Genomic DNA, 24,027 nt, shown 5'->3' with positions numbered 1-24,027 from the left:
TAAGGTTTATCATAGTATCGGTGGAGCGCGCATGGTTAACCGACACATCGATTGAGTGATAGACAGTAAGGGTACCAAGTGATTTGCATGGTTACTTCACACCTCGTTTTGTGATCCTCGGTATCCCAGTCAATAAACTTGGAGGGCACACTCGAGATTGAAACATGCCTTTGAAAATTTCATTGAATCTCAAAAGAATCTTGGAATTTCTAAGAACCAATTAAAACCTAATATGTTATAGATTATATTACGGAATACCTCTTGTAAGTTATGATATATTGTGATTGGATCCTAGCCTTAATATTACATTTGGGTGTTTTATTAAGGACTATCTTTATATCTAAACTAAACTTGTTCTCTTCTTTTTCAGACGTCTTCCATCCACACAGCTTCTAGCTCAAACCCTACTGGCTCCTTCTCCCTCATGAACCTATGTGGGAGGGTCATCTTCGATGGTTCCAACTTTATGGATTGGATTCAGAACATCAGGATGGTGACTCGTTACGAGGACAAGGAATATGTCCTCGACAAGGAGCTAAAGGAGATCGATGAGTCCACTGCTACTCCCCAGGAGATCACTAACTTCCGGACTCATGAAAGAGATGCCACCAAAGTGGCATGCATCATGATGGCCACCATGACAGCTGAACTCCAGAAGTCCTATGAGGACTACTACCCTTTTGAGATGCACCAAGATATGATGGAAAGATACTATCAAAGTGCTCGTCAGGAGCGGTATGAAATAATCTCCTCCATGATAACAACCAGGATGAAGGACGGAGAATCCGTCAGGAGCCACATGCAGAAAATGCAAAGGTATGTGGGTCTTTTGCTGAAGCTTAATGTGGACTTCCCTGAGGAGCTTGCAATAAATATCACTTTGGACTCCTTACCCTCGTGTTATGATCAATTACACATGACATACCACATGAATAAGGAAGAAGTCACACTCAGCAAACTTCAGGGACTCTTAAAGACCGTAGAAACAGGTCTTAAAGGTAAGTTGGTTGTTAACACACCTACTCATACTCCAAACTCCGCCCCTGTCATGGCAATCGGGAAAGGTAGAGGGAAGAAAAGGAAGAACTCTTCAAAGGGTACCAAGGCTAGGACCCTTGATGGCTCTTTTTCAAGTGGAACCAAGAAAGGTTTTGTCACTCCTTCTTCTAACCCAAAAGAGGCTGAATGCTTCTATTTCCATGAAAAGTCGCATTAGAAGCGGAACTGCCCAAAGTACCAGCAAGATGTGAAGGATGGGAAAGTTAAACCCAACCATGCATGCATTTACACTATTCTATCTAATAACTCACCCTATTCTAACTATTGGGTCCTTAGATCTAGTCTTTATGGAGTTTTGGTCACTTTTGGTCCCATGAATGAGATCTAGTGAGATTCTTCCACTCCAAGAGTTAGGAGTTGCTTCTCTTGATGTTTTTGAGGTCCCTCATCCATAAATTTAGCATCTTGATGGTAAAAGATCAACCATGCATGTGTTTATGTCCATTTAGTGGAAGTAGGATGCTAAATCTAGGGTTTAAGTTCTTTTGAGCCATGCAAAGGCTCCAAGTTAATGACTTTATGAATTAAGACATTCCCAAGGCTTGGTTCCGAAGTTTGGACGTCTAGTTGTAAGCAAAAAGTGCTTAATTTATGCGTACGTCGGGGGTACACAAGCGTACGGTTTGAGTCCTCCATCAGGCTAGCCGCATAGTACGTCGGGCATACTTCTTGTACGTGTAACATATTTGGCTTGGTCATGGGATTTTGTAGTTTGGGCTATTTTTAGACTATTAGGGTTTTGGGTCTTATTCGGCCACTAAACTTTCTGACTTTGGGCCTTCTTGGATCTAGGCCCATATTGGGCTTTGGGTGTACTTTATGAATTGGGCCACTATCGGGCTTTTAGTGCCATTGTGTTTGTGCAAGGGCATTGGGCCAAACATAGTGGCACTACAAATGAACTACATTCTCGGTTATGGTTTATGACCCAATTATTAGTTGGGGATTTATTTGGTTGGTTAGTGGGGGGATTCTCCGGTTCAGTAGCCCGAGAATGTATTTGACTAATAGTAGACTGAGGTGATTTTGCACACTATACTGTAGGACACTAGGGATTGTATGTGCTTGTAGTCTTTGTGACTCCTGTTGTATGTATTGTATGCATGTATGCCTGTTTGCTATATGCATGTGAGCTGAAATAGACCCGAGGGTGAAATAGACCCGTTATAGCCTTGTGCTAACATATGAGTTGAAATAGACTAGGGGTGAAATACACCTAGAGGTGAAATAGACCGACACAGCTAGAGTTGGCGTATGAGTTGAAATAGACTTGGGGGTCAAATAGACCCGAGGGTGAAATAAACCTGGCACAACCTTGAGCTGGCATATATGTATCATATGCATTATTTTGGGGAACTCACTAAGCTTCGTGTTTTTGGTTATCGGTTTATGTTTCTGGTACTTCTGGATCGAATGGGAAGAGCTTGGGATGATTGCATTGCAAACACCATGATTTTACACTTATTTGACTCTGATGTACTTTTGGATGATTATGGATACACAACGATTTTCTTATGGATTGATAAAGATGTTTGGTTGATGTTTTAGTTAATATAAAAATGAAAATTTTTGGTTCTAAGTTTTTAGACGCTACAACTTACAGTAAGCCCAATACTACCTTTTCACACCTACCCGTACCTTCCTCAAGAGTAGTGTTGATTCCTCTAAATCACCACACTAAAACCATTTACGAATCCTATGCTAAACAACATACATATCCTAGGCTCTCCTAGGAAGTTTCAACTCCCACCGCTCGTAATACCAAGAACCTCAATCAACACCGTTGGTTTTCTTATACATGCAAGTTATACACAAAACAGGATCACAAAGACTGTCAAATGCTGATTCTACCCTAATTCCATAACCAAACAAGGAACAAGAAATATGGCCAAATTGATCATTTTAGGGCTATATAATCCTAATCGTATACAACTTTGAAAGCATACACTTAGCAATTAACTGAGCCGATATTAATTCCAAGTAATACATATCATCCAATCCTCCTATGCTATAAGGCATCACACAAATCAGGTAATTTTATCATATGATTCCTGAAGGTATCCTTAGCCCTAATCTAGCATGCATTTCTCATATCAAACATACTACTCATAATACGTAGGTATGGGTAATCTTGGGAACCGCTTACTTGAGCTCGACTGATTGCACGCATCACACCCCTTTTCTCAGCAAAATCTTTTTAGAAGTTCAGTTTCATTTTTCTTAAAAAAAATATAATTTCATCAGTTTGAGTTTTGAAACACTTTAAAGTGTGTCTGAATCCCTCAAAACAAGGCTCTGATACCAAACATCCTCCTATGCTATAAGGCATCACACAAATCATGTAATTTTATCATATGATTCCTGAAGGTATCCTTAGCCCTAATCTAGCATGCATTTCTCATATCAAACATACTACTCATAATACGTAGGTATGGGTAATCTTGGGAACCGTTTACTTGAGCTCGACTGATTGCACGCATCACACCCCTTTTCTCAGCAAAATATTTTTAGAAGTTCAGTTTCATTTTTCTTAAAAAAAAATATAATTTCATTAGTTTGAATTCTGAAACACTTTAAAGTGTGTCTGAATCCCTCAAAACAAGGCTCTGATACCAACTTGTAACAACCTAAAAATAGTAATAAAAAATTTCATTTGGGAGTCTATCCAAACATTCATTAATTGTTTCAAAATCCAACACCAAATCATAATATTTAAAACATCAGAGTATAATTATTAAAATTGCGGAAATCATGAGGGGAGGATGTTGTGCCATCACGCCGGGCCCTACCCTTTCGAATCGGAATTACCTGAAACCATAAACATAAACTATAAGCACAAATCATAGTGAGTTCCTCAAAATACCACATACCAAACATATGAATATGGGTCCCACCCTAGGTATATTTTAACCCCACAAACAACTATAGACCCCGCCTTGGGGCGTCTCTTCGGGGTATATTTCAACCCGAACATGCCATACTAGGCTCTACCTTGGGGTATATTTCAAGCCGAAATACCATAGTGGGCCCCGCCATAGGGTATATTTCAACCCAACATACCATAGTGGGCCTCGTCTTGGGTATATTTCAACCTGATCATAGAAACAAGTATACATCACATAGCAACTAACATTCTATACAACTGAATAATGGGCCGACATTGGTGCCTTCAACCCATGGATACAATGAGAAAACTCAACTCACAAACAGATGCGAAAACAGAAATAGCACGTTGCTTCGAAATCAACTCTACTAGTCACCTTTACAAATACAGTGACCAAAACTTAGAATTTAGATCAAAATACCTAAAATACCCCTAGGTCAACCTTGGTAAAAACCAAGTAAATGTCAGCTGAGTCAACCGGGTCAACTCGGTGAGTAAGATAGGCGTACTCAACACGTACATGGGGCATACTGAGCGTTTGACCAAACTTTGAAGGGTTAACCACGTACACACAATGTACCTTTTTGTACCCCCCCCCCATGTAAGTGGCTGCCACCAGCTCAACCCATTAAGTGCTTAATCTTTAAGCACTTACGTCCAAAATCCAGATCTAGACCATAAAAGGTGTTCTTAACCATAAAGTTTTCAACTTTATGGTTTTGCATGGCTAATAAGAGCTTAACAACAAAAACCCTAGCCTCTTTACCCATTAAGACAACCTATAACATGCATGAGAAGAAGATAATGCCCAAGATCATATTTTTATGACTTAACACACCCTATAACATTTGAAATGACAACTTAAACATCTTGGAGTACTCCATACTTACAAGGATCAACATTTGGGACAAAAAGGTGCCAACTTTAAGCTAAAACAAAATTTGTATGAAATACTCATCAAGGTTGGAGCTTTATACCTCCAGAAGGTGTACAAGGGAATATAGATGTTGGATCTAAGCTCTTGAGTGAAACACTAAAACTTCAAAGCTCTTCCTTCACCACCAAGAGTAGCAAAATGGTATCAACAGACACTCCAAGCTTCAAAATGCACACACACACACACACACTGATAGTTAGTTTTGTTTACTTCTTTTTATAGTTTATTTTAGCATATTTCATTCATAATTTAGATAATTTCCATGCATATTTTCCCTTTTGTTATTTTATGACTATTTCGGGTACTTTCGAATCTTGTGAGCATAATTGCAGGTTTTCGGGTCTAGCGGAGTGGGAGTGTTCGGGACGTATGGGAAGCGATGAGATTTGGTAGACAAAAATGATGTTAGGCTTAGTGATTGTGGAGATTATGCATGGAGCGAGCTTGATGGTTATTTGAAGGCTTGGAGAGAAATAAACTTTAAATTTGCAAGATGCGGGAGTTTATTCAAGCGTACGTACGAGCTTTGGAGGATTTGGAGAGGTCAAATTGGGCTTAAAATGAAGAAAAACTTGAAGAAAATGGGCTAGGAGGTGATTAGATTCGATCTGGGCTAAGTGGGCTAAGCTATGGAGGCCCAAAACCTCAAAGATGTTACATCCAGGGACCACCCGCGCAACAGCATGCGGGTCGCGCAACCTCCTGCAGGGGCAGTTTCGAAAATTCTTCTTTTGAGCTATTTAAGGAAGGTTGGTGCCCATCTTTTGGAGACTCTTGGACATCCGATTTTTGGAGATTCTCTCTGGAGTTTTGAAGACTTTGGAAGGCCAAGAACACTTGAAGAACATCATATTTTTACCTCTTGATTCTTGCTTAATGTTTGGTACAATTTTCTCTAATTTTGTTTCTTTGAGTTTAGCCATGCTTGGCTAAACTAATCTTGGTTGACTTTTGGTTAATCCTTTGAACTTTTGTTGAATGTTGAAGAATCCATGAACATGTTCTTAAGTCTTTATGGGAATGTTTTGTGTTTTAACATCTTATCACTACTTGTATGTTTTAGTTCATGAGTTTAAATGTGTTTGTGGTGATTAGTTGGCTAATTTCTTGATTAAGTAAAGGATCCTCAAATTAGCAAGCAACAAATGATTTTTGTGTTGTTTTTGCTTCACACAATCATAAAAACATTTCCTCCAACATGGTGGTGAAAGCATTTGACCCCTCTTGGATTTGGTGACTTTTTGGTTCTTAATGCTAGTTGACTTTCACTAATTACATGCTATTTGGAATTAGTGACTTTGACTAAGGAAATTGTTATGAGCTTCTCTAGCCATTTCAATAATTAAGAAAAGTCTAGGTAATCTCAAGCTCCTTGGATTACTATAGCCAAATTAAGGATTTAAATCAAAGTATTGCACCATTGGATTCTAATGATATGTTAATCAAAAGTCAAAGTGAGGAAACTTTAAGTTAACCATCTCTCCCTTATTGATTTTACATCAAACTCTTATTTTTGTTGCATTTGTCTATTTAAATCATAGTTAATTCTAGTTTGTTTCAAGTATTTCAAAACACCAAAACCCCCCATTTTATTTTTATTGTCATTTTACAAGTATTTTTACAAAGAGATTTTTCATAGAGTTATAAATTGAACCAATCTCCGTGGATTCGATCCCTTTACCACTATACACTATTTTAGTGTGTAATATTTAGGGTTATTATTTGTGTTGGCCTCGACAACCACCACACACACTTTAGGGTTTTGAAATGATGTCAATGAAGAATGGTGGCTGGAGTTATGGAGGGGTATGAGGCTATAATGATGCTTAAATAGGGTCTAAACCGTAAAATTTAGGGTTTGCACCCTGGTCACGTACACCCAGCGTACGCCAGCCTGCCCAAAAATTTACGAAAATGCCATTAGGGACGAGTTTCGCAACAAATTCAAAAAGCAAAGGTCAATATTGGAAATACTTGGAAATCAATATGTTACATATATATTAAAACTACAGAGATAAAATTTAAAAATTAATAATATTAAAGTTATATAAAGTGTAAAACGTTATAAAATACTTCAAAAGCATTGTACAATAGTTGCCAAAGAAAGAAAAAAGTATATATATATATATATATATATATATATATATATATATATATATATATATATATATATATATATATATATATATTAAAACAATTGTAAAAAATGTTTGTAAAGGTTGCATAAAAACTTGTAAAAATGTAATGACAAAATAGATGTAAAAATATAATAAAAAGTTTGAAGAAGTGTTAAAAAAACAGCAATGTAGCTTTGTTAAAATAAAGTTTAAAACAAAAAATTTAGGAGGTGGTACAAAAAATTTGTGGAGAAAGTTCTTGGTTTTTTAATATAAAGGGTAAATTACACCAATCGTCTCTCACGCATATGTCAAAAAGCGTGTTTAGTCTCTATTTTCAAAACTTAACTCGGACCGTCCCTCGTTCGTTTAAAACTTGCACGTTTCGTCCCTCTAGACATAAATAGATCATCTTGCCCTTATTTATTTCCTTTTTATTTTTCTTTTTATTTGTTTATTTGTTTTAGATTATACAAAAAGGAAAAAACAATAAGTATACACACAGGTACCCACCCCTTTCCCCTCCTATATCTTCCTCTACCTTTGTCCCCCTATTCTCAGCCACTCCTGACGCTGACGAAGCCCCATCATCCCCACCTTCACCTTCACCCCCAAAGAGAGAAACCAAAATCAGACCAATCGAACTTCCTCCTCCACCGATCGCCTCTATCAAACCCTTGAACTCAAGATGGAACTGTATATGGAATCATCAACAACACCACCATCATCGATGGACTCATTAGCAACACCACAATCGCCACCACCATCTCATATCTCCACTCAACCCTAATTTGCCACTTGTTTTTACTGTTCTCGATTTGCAACAAATCAAAAGATCGAAAAAAGAGAAGGATGTTGCAATTTATCCTTTCCCCAATTTTATTTCTTCTTCTTCTTTGTATTCAATCGGTCATATCTCTCGCTCTCTCACACAGACCAGCAGTTATCACTCAAACCTCAATAAACGAACCCTAAACCTGCAATTGAAACCCAACTAAACCCTAAACTTATAAATCAAAGAGGATGGAGATCCAGATAGAGAACCAGGTTCAGATCAAACCCAAATCTTCTATATCGACGATAGTGATGAAGAGGTGATCACATTCCAGGCAGTGTTTAAGATGGTTTCCAGGTGTTTACAGGGGATGATTTGGATGAAGATGGTTGGCTTCGTGGGTGGTATAAGGCAGGTGGTAGTTGTTAATTGGAGGCAATGAATAGATGATGTTTGAATGGTGCATGTTGCATGAAAGTGGTTTTCGACTGAGTTGGGCTTTCCGATTTTGAAGGTGAGATTTAAAGTGGATGTTGGTTGCGGTTTGCGATGATGAACATGGGTGCGACAAGGGTGTTCCGATAGTGGTGTATCCCAACAAAGGAGGAGGTAGGAAGTCGGTGATGGGTTTAAGGTGTTGAGGTGGGGGTATAAAGTGGGGCCCTATTTCTTTTTCTTTTATTTTTAAATTAAAAATAATAATTATAATATTAAATTAAATGGAAAAAAAATACAAAAGGGCATAATAGTCATTTTATGTCTCGTAAAGGATGAAGCATGAAAATTTAAACTAAAGAGGGACAGTCCGGGTTAATTTTTGAAAATAGGGATTAAATGTGTTTTTTGCATATGCACGATGGGCGATTGGTGTAATTTATCCTAATATAAGTTGTAGAAAAAAATCTTAAAAAATAAATATGTGAAAAAATAAAAAAGTAATTTTTGAAGGAATTTGCAAAAAAAAAAAAGTTTGACTATTTTACCAATTATAACTATTTTACCCGATATAACTACTATAATGTAGACCGTTATACTACCAGATATAATAACTATAATAGGTGTGTAAGTTATAGTATAACATTTCAAACCAAAAATATAATTTGTTACTGTATTGTGAATTAAATATCTTTTTATTTTTTTTTCCTACAAATTTACCTACCCAATTAAATTATGACATGTATAACATTTAATGTTTATTTAATGATATTTTAATATACTAATGCGACGCATGTTATTATTTAAATGGGTAAAAAGATTGGTAGGAATAAAAAATAGAATAATATTTAATTTCTCTTAAAAATAATTTGTTTGTAAATAAGTGTGAGCCAATTAAAAATTGTGAATAAAAATTAAGAAAAAAAATGCAGGTAAAAAGGCATAAAAAAAATTATTTCCATTTTAAAACATTAAATTCAATTTAATTTGTTATCTAAAAAAACAATTTGAATAGTTGTTTGTAACGGTTGTATATATTGCTATCCTTTTTAATATTGCAATTCAAATAACAAAATAGAAAGCCTTTTAAATTTCGCTTTGACGATAATTTGAAGACCAATTCAAAAAATGACATTCCTACTTTCCTTGAAACATAAATTTAATAAAGCTGGAAGTATAAGACACAACTAGACATTATTTCCTAGAACTGAAAGGGACAAGCCACCGATCTGAATATGCTTTCAAAATGTCTCCTCCCTCACCCCACTTTAAATACGATCATCTTTCCATCTCCATTTCTCTCAAACCCACCTAAAATTCTTTCTCAAATTAACAATCATTTCATCTTCCCCAATAGAAAGTGAAAGGGGTCTATTTTTTATTCCGATTGATCAAGATTTGCAATGGCTACTAGCACCTATGCGTTGTTGGTGATCAGCATCATGATGCCTATCTTCTTGTCTTCCTTCGTCTCGGCAGACCCTGACTTGCTTCAAGATGTCTGTGTTGCAGATCTTGCCTCAGGTACTTCATTTCAACTTAATCTTCACGATTTGAGTTTCCATGCATATGTCAAAACGCCCCCTTTAGATTCTACAACAAACCTTAATTGTTTGAGCTATGGCTCATCATGTTCTTGGTCAAATAGTGGATGCGGAAAAAAAGGTTAAACTTTCATAAAGTCCAAGTCAATGTTATATTTTGGTGGTTGTTCATGCCTTTCAAGAATAAACCACCACATGTCCACATTCTTTGTAGTATATCGCGCGTACTTCTCATAAACGTATATTCATCATGTCCCACTATTTTTTTTTCATTAACATCGGGCATTTAATTCTCGACATAATTCATGGTTTTGGGATTCCGCTTATACCGTTGAAACGTTTGCATAATTTGTTTTGTTATTGGATGAGAAGTTAAACATTATTCTTGTATTCTTGAACAAAAACCAGATATAAAACTAAATGGATTCCCATGCAAAAGCAACATAACAGCCGACGATTTCTTCTTTCCGGGGTTAGCTAAGGCGGCGCTTACCAACAACACATTCGGCGCAACTGTTACACCAGCCTTCGTCACACAGCTCCCCGGGCTAAACACCTTTGGCGTGTCCATGGCTCGTATTGACTACGCACCAGGTGGCCTGAACCCACCGCACACCCACCCAAGAGCCGCCGAGATAGTGTTTGTGTTGACCGGAGAACTGGATGTGGGATTCATAACTACAGCGAACAAACTATTCACCAAGACAATCAAGATGGGTGAAGTGTTTACGTTCCCTAGAGGCTTAATTCACTTCCAGATAAACAACGGTAAAGTTCCTGCAGCTGTAATTGCTGCCTTCAACAGCCAGCTGCCGGGCACCCAAAGGGCGGCAGACGCTTTGTTTGGGTCATCTCCGGCGGTGGAAGATGTTGTGTTGACTAAGGCATTCCAGATTGGAACGAAAGAGGTGGAGAAAATAAAGGCCAAATTTGCACCAAAGAACTAAAGACCTTAACACCCACGTGTTGGATTTATAAGGTTTTGATTGGTTTTGTTCTATCTTCAATAAAGGGTTGTGGAACAGACATGTGTTCCAGGGCTTTCAGATATATGATTTTATCAATAAGCACACTCATTTTTTTTCGTTCTTTTTTGTATCTAAACGTCATGTTCAATCATTCATAGCCAATTTTTGAAATTCATAATGTTTATATATTAATTAGTTGGCAATTAAAATAAATAAATGTACGTAAAGCGTAATCATGACTCTCTAGATGCATTTCTAAATGATTGAATTATTATGATTGCAGATATAAAACGCCAATGTCAATTGAGGGTTGGTTAACCACTTTGGCCGACAACCAACCCAGATAATTGGAAATAATTTTGTTCACTAACCTTTCCCAACTACTTTGATTTTATTGATGGCCCAGTATAAAAGATAATTTATAAAGAAACTGAAATAACTACTCTTTTAAGTTTCTTCTACGAATTAGATCAAAAATAAAGTTTTCCGTCAATAACCATTCGTTTTGCAGAGCATTCCGTAAAATACCTATGAGCACTATAAAATAAAAAGGTCATTTTGGCATTTCATATATAGTTCCTATAAGCTAGCAAGGTGTCCTTGAAAAATGGGTGTGTGAAATGGACCTTGTGAAATGAAATTCATTTAATAAATACTCCCTCCGTCCCAAAATTATAGTCCATCTATCATTTTTGGTTTGTCTCAAAATAATAGTCAATTTCTAAAATAAATAATATTTTTACCAAAATACCCTCTCATTATTACAACTAAACATTTAATGAAACATTAAATGCAAAATAAGGATAAAACTGTCATTTTATTATATAAAATTAGTAGTAATTAATGTTTTTCTTAATCTGTGTGTTTTTTGTCTGTAGACAATAATATTGAGACGGAGAGAGTAACAATTTATGTTCTAAAATGTTATTTGTACAACCCTCTAAATATGTTTTATACTGAGAAAAACTGGTGTGTAACATTGAAATTTGTCTTCACAAATTAAATAGGGCAAGACAAATTTTGTTTCGACAAAACTTCAAAAATGGTCTTTGTGGTTTTCAAAAATATCAAGTTTAATCTCTAAGTTCAAAAAACCTCACAGATGGTCCCTGTGGTTTCAAAACTTTTAACATTTGGTCTTTCCGACTAAATCCGTTACCATTTAGCCGTTAAGTCAAGGGCATTTTCGTCATACATAGGGACCATTTATGAGGTTTTTAGTTACTTTTTTTTTTGAAAAAAAGAAAAAGAAAAAATGAAATATAAAAGGGTCTCTCCCTCTCTCTCTCTCTCTCTCTCTCTCTCTCTCTCTCTCGTTTTTCTAGGTTTGTTGTTCACCCTCCTTGTTTTGTTGGTTTGTTAATCATAAGAACCATACTGTCTAAATCTCCATGAGAGCTCCGCCGAACTAGTTCGTCCTTCACCACCATCGCCTTCGGCGGTTAATCCTAGGCAAACACCCCCTGACAAGGCGCCATATCGATTGCGACAACCTCATCTCTTCACCTTTCTTCCCCCTCCCATCAAGAAAGTATCCATCAAGAAGCCCTCCACTATTGCTGAAAAAGAAACAAGTGTGTCAATTGTTGGTTCGATGTGAAAAAAGAAACATGGAAAAAATTAGATACATTATTGCAAACACGATCAGAAAACATCACCCCATTCTTTTACCTTATCTCCCAAAAGTTACCTACCCTTATACAAACTAGTTTTAGAATTGATTTGTTCATATACAAAAGGGAAAACACCAATGGTCACCTCTAACCTAAAATCAAAATCAATCTTGAAATCTATAGTAAGATCCAAACCAAAATCAACATCAAACAATTCAAAACCAAAATTGATGAAATTAAAACCAAAACCAACATCAAACATGTATCAAAAGACCTGACGTCGTTTAAATCTCAAAGAGTTGGGTGTTGTCTTGTGAAATCGCACAAAGAGAATTCTACGACAGCTCCACCAATCGTTTACGTTCCTGTTGCAGAGTTGGTCACCCCTGACCTAAAATCAAAATTAATCTTCATTCTCGTCTCCTCCAGCTCCAGTGATTGCTTCGACTTTTATAGTTACTGCTTTGGTGCCTAGAAAGAAGAAGACTAGGGCAAAGAAGCACAATGCTTCGGTACCTGCACCAGTAATGACATCATCACCTGCTCCCACCAAAGGACTTGGAACGGGCATCGATTCACCTTCTTTGTTCAAGTTCTCAAAAACGTAACCAAAAACTTCTCCCATGAAAATGAATTGGGTCGCAGTGGATTTGGGGTCGTTTATAAGGTCAATTAGATGATGGAACAAAAATGGTGGGGGGGGGGGGGGGGGGGGTGGGAGAGAGAGAGAGAGAGAGGTGGGACACCCTTGCATATTAAATATTATTTATTTATTTATTTAAAAAAAGTAATTAAAAACCTCATAAATGATCCTTGTGCAGTGAAATGACAAAAATAAAAGGAGTTGTTATTTAGACTTAACGGCTAAATGGTAACAGAGTTAGCCGGAAGGACCAAATGTTAAAAGTTTTGAAACCATAGGGACCATCTGTTAGGTTTTTTGAACTTATGGATTAAACTTGATATTTTTGAAGTTTTGTCTTTTGTTTCTTAGCTTTTCCTTAGAAAGTGATGTAATAAAAGGAGTTGTTATTTATTTTTATTTTTTCTAATTGTTCTTTTTGTGTAATTAAAAATATTCTTATAGAATTGAGTCCCACTTAAAATAATGTAAAAAATCGATATTTATAATCCATCCAACTCTCATTTAAAACTGTTATTACGTAACAACATTCTCTTCAATTACTACTGTTTAACTTGGACACTTAATTAATTCTCACGTACCACGTTATCTAACGACTAATTATTGTACAAACTTGTTAAAACATAACATTACTTGTAACAAAGCTATACTAAATCATTCACTTTGCTATATCTTTGTTATCAAAAAATGGTTGTTGGGCCATCCACGAAGTGTAAGAAAAAGAAATCAACCTGTGAGCTCCTTTAAGACCAGCAAATTAAGGTGGATATCATTGTTTAAAACAAAAAAATGATTGTCTCAGGTTGGGTTTTGTCAAGATAAAAACAGTTTTTTTAATAAAAAATTTATAAACCCCAAAGTGAATTTAAAATAACTATTATTTGAATACCATTTTAAAACAAAACCACAATGAATCCATTTACATGGATTATAACGATTATAAAACAACTATAGGATGTTTAGATGACAACTTTTGAAGACTTGGATCTCACTTAGCAATTAGGAAATTGATAAATATGGTAAAAACTCAAAACATAATTTCTCTATAATATATTTACCAACAAGTGTATGTGACCAAGAATTCTAGTTCTTATCTTGTAAGAAGTATTTTCTAATTGAGTCAATGATGACTAAGGATCGTTGTGGGCCCATATATGTTGTATTTGAGTTGTTGAGGACTTGGGGTTGAAAGTCACCCATTGTTGTTATATATATTTAGTTGTCCTATGTTATGTTTGATATTTTAGGAAACTCATTAAATTTTGGTTTACAATTGTGGATTTAAATGTTTGAGATACTTCTAAGGATTGGGGAAAGGGAAAGGCATAAATGTACACTCTCGTCGGCATCTTATGAATATGTGTTGTTTTAACACTTTGATTTGGATGATTATCTATTGGAACATATGATTTTATCAACTTGGTTTTATAATGATTGCTTTATAATTAATTAATAATAAAAAATTTCATTGTGAAATTGGGACGTTACAAACTTCCGTTGCTGTATTTAGTGTTTTTAGAAGACGATATTTTGAATAAAACACAACATTTTTTTTAATTTACACCAATCTATACTATTCCATTAATAAGTTCTTAATAAACCTTCCATAAACTTAATAATCTCTTAGATTACCCATTTCACCATGGATTTCTCATTTTCATTGAGTGTAAGAGTTGGAATAGGTGATCCTAGAGTCGATGCAACTCAAACCTCATTTTCTTGCAAAATCATTTCCAATCTAATTAAACATCAATTAACCAACATTTCCATCATATAATCCAAAATCTCATGGATTCCATTGAATTCCTAGATCAATACATAAACGCAATGGATCCAAATTATGAGATTCATACGGATTACTATGATTGAACTTGAAATTTGTTTTATAATCAATAGAACAAAGTTAATTCAATCATTAAAACTAAATCATCACAAATCACCACGACTCTCCTATGGATGGATCTTTGAGATAGTGTACAAGTTATTAATGTCAATTTACAACTCAAATCATGATATTAGGGGTTCACATGTTCCCTTGATAACTTACCACATGTTCCTAACACCAAATTGTAGACAAAACTTCATCTTGATGGTGAAATTCGAGTTTCATAAAGGATCTTGGATTAAGGATTTCGGTACCCAAAACTCCTTCAAATGTTGAATCAAACACACATATGTAAGGTTTGGTGCTAAAACTGTATTCTTTACTTGAATCAACACCCACATACTACTGGAACAAATTCAATGTAAATTATCAAACATTAATTCCAAATTTTAGTAGAAATTAAAAGAATATGCTACCTCCAAAAACATGGTGGTTGTAGATGTTGATTTCCTTCTTCAATTCTCCTTAAGATTCATCTACAATCTCCAGATTGAGATCAAAATCGGCATGCTCTTCTCCATTCCCCTCTCTGGATGAGAACACCTCTCTTATATAGTTTCAAATTTATGGGGTTATGTCACATTTAGTCCCTCAAATCGCTTAGTTTAATTATTTGGTACTTTCTTCCTCTAATTTCCATCTAGATATTAAAATGTTTCATCAATTGGCCTTTCTCACCACATCATGTGGCATTTAGGTTATATTCATTTAATTTGGTCAATTCATTTAGTCAAACCTGTCTTTCAGAAAGTTGTCATATTTAACCCTTTTTCTTAACTTTATTATGTAATCATATATTATTTTTTTTTAATTAATAATATCACATTATTTATTATTTTTATTGTTATAATAATTAGTAAATTATTTATTTTAAAGAAAGTTTTTTATTTTCACTAAAATCGCTAAACATCTAACCCCTAGATGAGGATGTTACAAAACTCTAAGAGCATAGCAACATGTTGTAGTTCAAAAAATTGAAATGGTTAAACGTAATAATAGCAGGATGTTGTAGTTCAAAAAAATTCCAAGTGGTTAAAAGTATTAGAGGAGTTTTGGGTTTGATGATTATAGAATATGATGGAAAAACTTAATATCTTGTTAGACCGTGTCATGTGTCGTATCAATATGTGATACATAATACTCTTCACGGAGGAAGGTTCGATAATGATAGAATATGATTTGTTAAAAAGGTGCAAGACACTACTAATACCATTTAAGATTTATATGTGAAGTCATTGGTTTACTCTCCAACACACACACACACACACACACACACACACACACACAGAGAGAGAGAGAGAGAGAGAGAGAGAGAGAGAGAGAGAGAGAGAGAGAGAGAGAGAGAGAGAGAGAGAGATGACGATGTCTCACTAATATCGGATAAACTAACAAGAACTGCACTATAAACCAACCTCAAACACCATGACTTACAATTATTCGAAAAGGCAACAAAGTCCTTGATTACAGTTGCACACTAACACCACCACCACAACATAAACACAAACTCAAACCGAAAATTAACATGTAAGCATTGATTCTTGAATGAGCCACCGAACAAAGAAGAAAGTTGTTCACAGCTTCTTGGTACCCGCAGCCGCAAGTTCAACAGAAATGATGAAAGTCGACTTTGTTGCCTCCCGCAGGTACTGCACATCTCCACTCATGAGCTTCAACAGGTTTCTGCTAATCACCAAACTTATTCCTTCTTCGGTTGCATCTACACTTGTTCCAAACATCTGCCTCAACAGCTCCTCAGGGACCCCACCTCCTGTATGTGTTATCCTACCAAAAAAAAAGAGTTCAAATCAACACACTTAGCTAAGTCAAGAATCAATTGAACCATTAAGCTGCATTTGTTACACGACACAAAACTAGTTAATATTGTGATACGTGTCAAACACAGTACAACCTGTTCTGTTCTATAGTGTCGTGGTTAACATATTATGGAGCCTAAAAGAACATACCTGAGTTCTAAATTGACAAGCTGGACTGATTTTGCCAAATGATCTTTAGTTAATTTGGCCCAAATAAACAGGAGGCCGCCACCTGGCGTACAAGAAACAGATAGTGACATGAAATCTGCAAGAACTTGTTGAAGTCTCACACTATCCCCAAAAAGTTTTTCTGCCAACATTTCCTCAGGTACATTGTTCACTATTTGAATACCCATCACATTGCTCTTTGTCATTACTTGACTTATACATGCACCCAAGATTTGCTGGAGAGTAAACTCGGTCATTTCAAGATCCAAATACCTGCAAACATTTCCATAAATCAACATTTTTCAACGAAATTCTCCACAATAAATTAAAAAAAAAAAACATGATGTTTAATCACATACCCATCAACAATTCTATCAAGATCAGTGTCATCAAGTACTTTATTAAGTTGTCTCTGACACAAAGCACTAGTGTGAAGAAGCTCCCTTTGCTCATCTCCAAGCTCAGTATCCTCCATCATTTTCCTCGAATGTATAATCCCAGAAAGCGGATTTTTAATCTGTCTTCTTATATACGCTAAAGCTTTAAGTCTTTTAGCTGCAATTTTCTCCGACATTCTCTGAAAATGAAGAGCTTGTTGAAGGTCTCTACTTGCAAGTTGCAAGAAGCAGAAAAGCCCAGTAACTGTACCTTCATTATCCACCCTTTTACTCACACATAACACACAATCTACATACTTCCCACTTTTAGCAAAAAACCCAAATGAAATCTTTTCCGATACTTGACTTGTCATTGCTTTGTTAAGAACAATGCTGAGGTTGATGAATGCATCTTGGTTACTAACACGACAACATGCCGATTGGGTCCCGAAAACTTCTCCAAGAAGCATTTTGTCAATGACTTCTCCTCTTGAAATCCCGGATAACTCGGTCATGGCTTGATTCCACTCAGAACACCAACCGAATTCATCGGTTCCAAAGATTGGTGGGATTAGTGGATTTGGGTTGTGCACAATGGCTTTGTAATCTCCTTCTATTCGAGTGAATTTGTCCATTATGGTTTTTTGGTGAGTTATATCTTGTGCAATACAACATACGCCTACAACACTTTCGTGTATGTCTCGGCTTGCACATGCGTTGACTACAAGTGTGATTGGTCCGGATTCTTTCTTTGTTTCGTGTGTTTTGATTTCGAATTGGACACCGGTTTCTTCTTTTCCTGAATATATAGAAACCACAAAGGTAATGAAGATCATATATGATTATACATGTATATACCGATTTTGAAGAATGGAATTGTCTATATAGGTGTTTCTTATCTATTTAAATGAGAAAGAAATTAACACTTAGTTTTCAACAAATTAAAACATAAAGTTAAAGAAAAATAAACTTTCCCTGTTAACTTTTACCTTTTCCCAAAATATATCATTTACTTTTTCTTCAATTTCTAAAATGTACTGTCACTTTCGCTAGGTTAAATGCAAGAAAAAGGAATGCACTTTTATTGATTAGTTTATTATAACAGTGTACTTTGAAAAATCAACCAGTTTATAGCAATGTCATCGATTTACAAAGCAATTTTCACTGCTATAGGGTAAATTTTCGAAAGTATATTTTCCAAATACAAAAAAGATTAAAAGTAGAAAGATTTAGCAAAGTAGATTTTTCAAACTACAATTCCTTAATAAGAAAATATCGAAATCAAAGTAGGATGCTATAATGTACAATTAAATAAAAGTACGGTGCTATTTTTCGCATTTAGCCCTTTTCTCAAATATTTTTCAAACATCATTACGTTACTTTTCAATTCAACAATCAATTAGAGAGAAAAAAAAAAAAAAGAAACACGATTGAAAGAGAATACCTTCCAACGCAAGATTCAGCATCTTTTGCACGGTTTTAACCGAAGATTCTTCAACAAGTGTTAACAAATTGGTCCCAATAGCATTCTCCACAGGCAACCCGGTCAACTCAGCAATTTTCGTATTCCACCCGTTTATCAAACCGTCAACATCAACCGCAAGAATCGGAACCGAAGCCGTTTCAATCAACCTCACCATCTCACTAGTAACCGCTTCTAATTCTTGCATCCCATCAAGTTTAAGCTCATTGAAACCACTTTGAATCACATTCGTTTTCAAATCCGCAACTTCATTCTCTTTCAAAGCATTCCTCATAATAAGTTGCAACGAATGGATCGCATCCATCTCAAAATCTTTCCATGGATAACTCCTTGTTTTCACAACTTCCAAAAAAGCCTTAAAAGACGACCGAGGATGCATTCTTTTCCCATCATCTTTCTCACCCTTCTCGTGTTTCGCTCCACCCCATCTAATTTCAGAAGCCGTATTCGATCTAAACCAAAAAAGAATATCTTTTTCGGTTATTCTCACGGATGCCATTCCACAAACTATGTCACCAAGTGCAAGAGCTCCCGGATACCCCGCATCATATAAACTATCGGTGCTCAATCCGGTTGAATCCATGTGATATTCATAGAGCCAAGAGACAATATCAAAAACTTGAGATTCAGTTGGGCTAACACCCATTCGGTATACTTTATTCTTGTACAAAAGAGCAGCTCCATCACATTTCACAAGATCCATAATGTTTGGACTTTGTGCAACAATACCTAATGGAGCATCTCGCATTAGTAAATCACACAAAAGCGTTTGTGTTCTCAAGATGTTCTTCTCAAGAATTTGGTGTTCTAGTTCTATTTCTTTGTTGATGTGAATTGCGAAAACTTGAGCAAGAAACTCACACGCGTAACGTAGTGGAAAAGGGACGAATCTTGGAGTGGTGTTATGGCAAACAACTAATCCCCATAACTTCTTTCTTTTTTGAGGATCGGGGCTATCGATTTCATCGTTCATGTCATTTATCACCACCGCCATTACTAAAGAAGCTATGGACGTCATGTTGTCCATATACTGTAAATGGCAACTATGTGGGGCCCGGAGTGTGGACCCACATAACGTCAAATCGAAAGGTAACTTCTTATCTTGGAGTACTTTCACGTGTTTTGCTCTACAATCACAAATCATTCGAACTTTGTTCTTCATGAACAAGAATCTTGCAGCTTGAGGGATGTCAGTCGCCGGATAATGTAATCCAAGGTAAGGATCGAGCCCGGGTTTCGTAATCTCAGCCACCACCTCACCATGATCATCGTCGTGAAACTTATAAGCCATCACCCGATCATAACCCGTGAGCTCAAAAACTTCTTGAACCATGGTGTCACATAGTCGTTCGATGCTACCACTAGGGAGTGATTGTAACCTAGCAATGGCTTTCGCTGCATGTTTGTAGGATTGGAGGGCCCCAGCAGCAGTCATGGGGACTTCATTAGGCATAACGGGTTCAAAGTCTATGATCAAACTTCCGGTGACTCGATGAATGATTGCATAAAACGGCTTCCCGGAGGTTTTACAATGAACCAAAATCGGATTTAGTAAAGAAACTTCCCCGAAGCCTAACGCCTTATACAAAGCATTAGCACTGGGACCTGCGAAAATGGTTCTCACATCGGTGCCGATTCCAAGAAGTGGATTTTCACCGACACTGGGAACTGCATGGCTGACCATTGTGAGCATTTCGGGTGCGTTTTCACTGTAGGCGATGACTTTGAATGTTTTTTCATCAAGGGCTAATAAGCATCCGAATGGTTGAATTAGTTTTCCCTTTTGAATGTGGTGGAGATACGCGGTGGTTACCTTGTCGGAGCGAGGCTGTTCGCCGCCAGCCACCGTGCTGGTGACGTGGATGGAAGTTGAGTAGTCAAATGAGTCGCCGGATTCTTCAAAATCAGCGTGGAGCTTCGCGTCTACTGTTGTTTGATGAATGATTCTTGCACTGTGTTTTGATCTTGCGGAATTGGTAGAAGACTGATCATTTGGCCTTGATGTAGACATCGTGATCAGATCTGTATATAGAACAGAGGAACTAATATCAAATCACTGAAAAGAGAGAGAAGTGTATTGTCTTGAATTAACACTCCACCGCTAATAATAGATATAACATGCTTGAATGAAGTCGAGTATACAGTGTAAAAATAAGTTATAAAGATATAAAAAAACAAATCTTGAAAACCCCACCATTGAAAAGAAGCAATTGAGGCGCATATTGCAATTTATGATGAGGAATCCAAGAAAAAAGATCACTACCATTATCGCTGTTTGACCAAAAATGTTATCTGATGGAACTCAGAAAAGCGATATGATAATCAAAAACCATGTTTGTAATATAAATAAAGTAAATAGAACAGTTTTCCCGTATCTTGAAATGAGCAAACACCAATTCATGATATTTTCTTGATAAAACCCCCATTTTCCCCTATCTTGAACCTCTGTTTTGCTTTAATTTCTAGGTTTATTTTTGGTAAAAGAAATGGCCCACAGAATCATTGCACTTAAGTTGAGACAATCTTAAAGCCATATAACATGCTACGAAAACCCAAAAGTATAAAATCAAAATTGGAATTGAATAAGACAGTAAATGGACCTAATTCGAATTGACCACACGAACTGTAGATTACCCACATGAATTACACATTCAGTAACAAATAAAGTAAGCGATAAACAAGAAATCAACAGTACCCAAACCACAAACCCGTAAAAGTTGTAAGTCAAAACATAAAACATCTATCAAGTGAAAGAAGAGAGAAAGAGACTGAAAGTACCTGAACTTCGCAATCTACTAACAGTTCACAGGAAAACTGCGAACAGCTTCAAGCAGTTAAAAAGAACGGAACTTTTTTTCGGATCAAGTGAAAACGCCACTAAAAACCCATCACTATTCTTGAAAATCGAGGACCCAGTTCTCCAAAAACCTCGATCATCCACTTGAATCGATTGGAGAAGTGTCGAAGGAGAGACTGGTATGACAGGTCCACACCTACAATCTCAGCTTAAAGAGGCAAGTACTCCTCTACTGCAATCAATTATACTGACATCTGTATATATATAATATAATATATAAATGGTTTTTATTAGTAAGTGGGATAGGCCCACCAGACACAAAACAAAGAAGATTGGCGGTTTGCTTACTAAAGATGGAAAATAATGGCAGTTGAAAGCTGGAAATCATGGGAACCTGTTAAAGAGGCTAGTGGCTACCTCCTCTTAAGGGGCGGGGTAAACCATGGGCCTTTACTATTACGTAATGTATGCTTTCTGAAATTTGATTTTGTTAGAATATATATGAATATATCAAAGTGCAATCAGTCTGGAAATTTGTGTATGTATAATTATACATCAGTTATAACTATACGCCAAAAATAAGAATCTATTTTTGGTCCACAAAAATAAAAGGCAAAAATATTAATTTTTAGGATCGTGTATGTATAAAAATAGAATTTATGAAATAAATAAGAAAACTAATTAGTAAAAATGAAAAAAAAATCTTTAAAAAACATGAATAGAAATAAATATTAAACAGTTTGTAGAAATGAAAGTATGTTTAAATAACTAATTTTATATAAATGAATTCGTAAAACTAGGTTAGCTAAAATAAGATGGTAAAAAAAGCTGTAAAAAATATTATTTTAAAATAAAACCAAATTTAGAATATATATATATATATATATATATATATATATATATATATATATATATATATATATATATATATATATATATATATATATATATATATATATATATATATATAATTGTAGAAAATAGATAGGGAATTTTGTTTAAATAGTTTAGATAAAATTCTTTGGAAAACTTAAAACTTAGCACAAATTTGTAAAAAAGAGTACTACTAAAATAAAAAGTTGTATGGTCCTATTTGTGTTAAGATTTGAGGCATGGCGGGTTTTATGTTGGATAATGCGGACTCGAGACACAGGATTTGGGGTGGGATGAGTTTTGTACATAGAGACATAAAAAATAAAATAATAAGGGGAGGTGTTGTGTCGAACCCATACCATAATGTTAAAGAAAAAAAATACAAAGGTGGCAATACCACTAGGGCGGACACTAACTGTTCTAAAAGCAACACATAAAACCGTTAAACTATTAACAATGTGTTAATATTCACGTACGAGAGGGAGATGAATCAGTAGTAGTGTTAGGAGCATCGGAAGAACCAGTAGCAGTAGATGTGAGAGGTTCAACTACAATGAAAGAGAGTGATGATCGATAGAGACACATCTAAAAGGAGTTTAACTTAGTTGAGGAAGGGAGCATGAAAGCTAGAGTAAGGAAAATAAGACTTGAGTGTTAGGACTAATTTTGGAAAGATTTTTATGGGGAAGGACCATATGTGATTTATTTTAGGTTCTTTAGTTAGTTTGGAGCCATTTTGAAGAGATATTTGTAAGAAGTGACCTATCTTGCCAAATCGAATAAAGTTATGAGACTTTAATCCCTTTCTCTCTTCCTCCTTTCTCATTCACGAATCAACCATGTTCTTCCCTCCATGATCAAAGTTTTCTTGGAATGTTGTTTATGCCAAGCTTGTTTGTAGTTCATGTGAAGATTTGAGCTTAATGTTAATCATGGATTAAGTTCCAAGCTTCCATGACTTCATGATTTTTGTATGTTTTAAGTTTGTATATTAGTATTAGATCATTTGGTTGTAATCCATGTTTCATACATAGTGATTTTGGTGCAAATTAAGCTTTATGTGCTCTTTGAGCTTCAAGGTGAAGTTTGTGTAGTAATTAGATTTTTGATGTTTATCCCAAGGAAATCAACCATTAGGGATCCTTTCTTATGTTCAACTCAATTTTTATGACCTTTTTTTGAAGTCCATTAAGTCAATGAATTCATTTTTTACGTTTATTTGCAAGTTGGATGGCAAAATGAGAAATAAAGGTAAAACTTTGATCTGCTTTGCAAGAAACACGATACGACCCATGGTGGAGCGCGGTTCGGCAAGATGTTTTTTCCCATTTTCGACTCTGCTATTTTTGAGTTCGTTTATTCTGGTTCTTCCATTCGCACTTCTTTGGCCTCTTAACTCATATTGGGATCCTTAAATCATATTGAGAGGTTTAGCTACAGTGAAAGAGAGTGATGATCAATATAGAAACATCTAAAAGGAGTCTAACTTAGTTGAGGAAGGGACCATGAAAGCTAGAGTAAGGAAAATAAGAGTTGAACAATTAAGTTAGGACTAATTTTGGAAAGATTTTTATGGGGAAGGACCATATGTGAGTTATTTTAGGTTCTTTAGTTAGTTTGTAGCAATTTTGAAGAGATATTTGTAAGAAGAGACC

At 35.6% G+C, this 24,027-nt stretch overlaps 2 protein-coding genes across 3 annotated transcripts; one reads left to right on the top strand and one right to left on the bottom strand.

Moving 5' to 3' along the window:
- The first annotated feature begins 9,461 nt into the window (after positions 1–9,461).
- On the top strand, positions 9,462–10,890 carry LOC111896406 (germin-like protein 5-1). Its single transcript, XM_023892399.3, has 2 exons — positions 9,462–9,731; positions 10,160–10,890. The coding sequence occupies exons 1-2, from the start codon at positions 9,611–9,613 to the stop codon at positions 10,696–10,698; spliced, it is 660 nt and encodes a 219-aa protein (XP_023748167.1). The 5' UTR covers positions 9,462–9,610; the 3' UTR covers positions 10,699–10,890.
- A 5,351-nt stretch (positions 10,891–16,241) lies between these two features.
- On the bottom strand, positions 16,242–21,853 carry LOC111896415 (phytochrome A1). Of its 2 annotated transcripts, none has more exons than XM_023892407.3 (5): positions 21,481–21,853; positions 18,664–20,724; positions 17,202–18,018; positions 16,825–17,115; positions 16,242–16,642 (listed from the first exon to the last, which is right to left on the bottom strand). In XM_023892407.3, exons 2-5 carry the CDS (start codon positions 20,711–20,713, stop codon positions 16,432–16,434), a joined length of 3,369 nt encoding a protein of 1,122 aa, XP_023748175.1. In that variant the 5' UTR covers positions 20,714–20,724; positions 21,481–21,853; the 3' UTR covers positions 16,242–16,431. The 2 variants fall into 2 exon arrangements, with proteins under 2 accessions (XP_023748175.1, XP_023748176.1); XM_023892408.3 differs by lacking the exon at positions 21,481–21,853 and adding an exon at positions 20,897–21,101.
- Between the last annotated feature and the right edge of the window lie 2,174 nt (positions 21,854–24,027).

This window comes from Lactuca sativa, chromosome 9 (genome assembly GCF_002870075.4).
Source record: "Lactuca sativa cultivar Salinas chromosome 9, Lsat_Salinas_v11, whole genome shotgun sequence".
In the NCBI taxonomy this organism is placed as follows: Eukaryota; Viridiplantae; Streptophyta; class Magnoliopsida; order Asterales; family Asteraceae; genus Lactuca; species Lactuca sativa.
Note: the sequence above shows the minus strand (reverse complement) of the source record. Positions and strands in the feature narration are given on the sequence as shown.

Bases quoted from the DNA above. Each gene is read 5' to 3' on its own strand.
- LOC111896415 (XM_023892407.3), bottom strand. From the start codon at position 20,713: ATGTCTACATCAAGGCCAAATGATCAGTCTTCTACCAATTCCGCAAGA. The intron at 17,116-17,201 runs GTATGTGATTAA...AAATGTTTGCAG, and splicing joins CTTGATAGAATTGTTGATGG to GTATTTGGATCTTGAAATGA. The intron at 16,643-16,824 runs GTATGTTCTTTT...TTTTTTTGGTAG, and splicing joins CTTGTCAATTTAGAACTCAG to GATAACACATACAGGAGGTG.
- LOC111896406 (XM_023892399.3), top strand. From the start codon at position 9,611: ATGGCTACTAGCACCTATGCGTTGTTGGTGATCAGCATCATGATGCCT. The intron at 9,732-10,159 runs GTACTTCATTTC...AACAAAAACCAG, and splicing joins TGTTGCAGATCTTGCCTCAG to ATATAAAACTAAATGGATTC.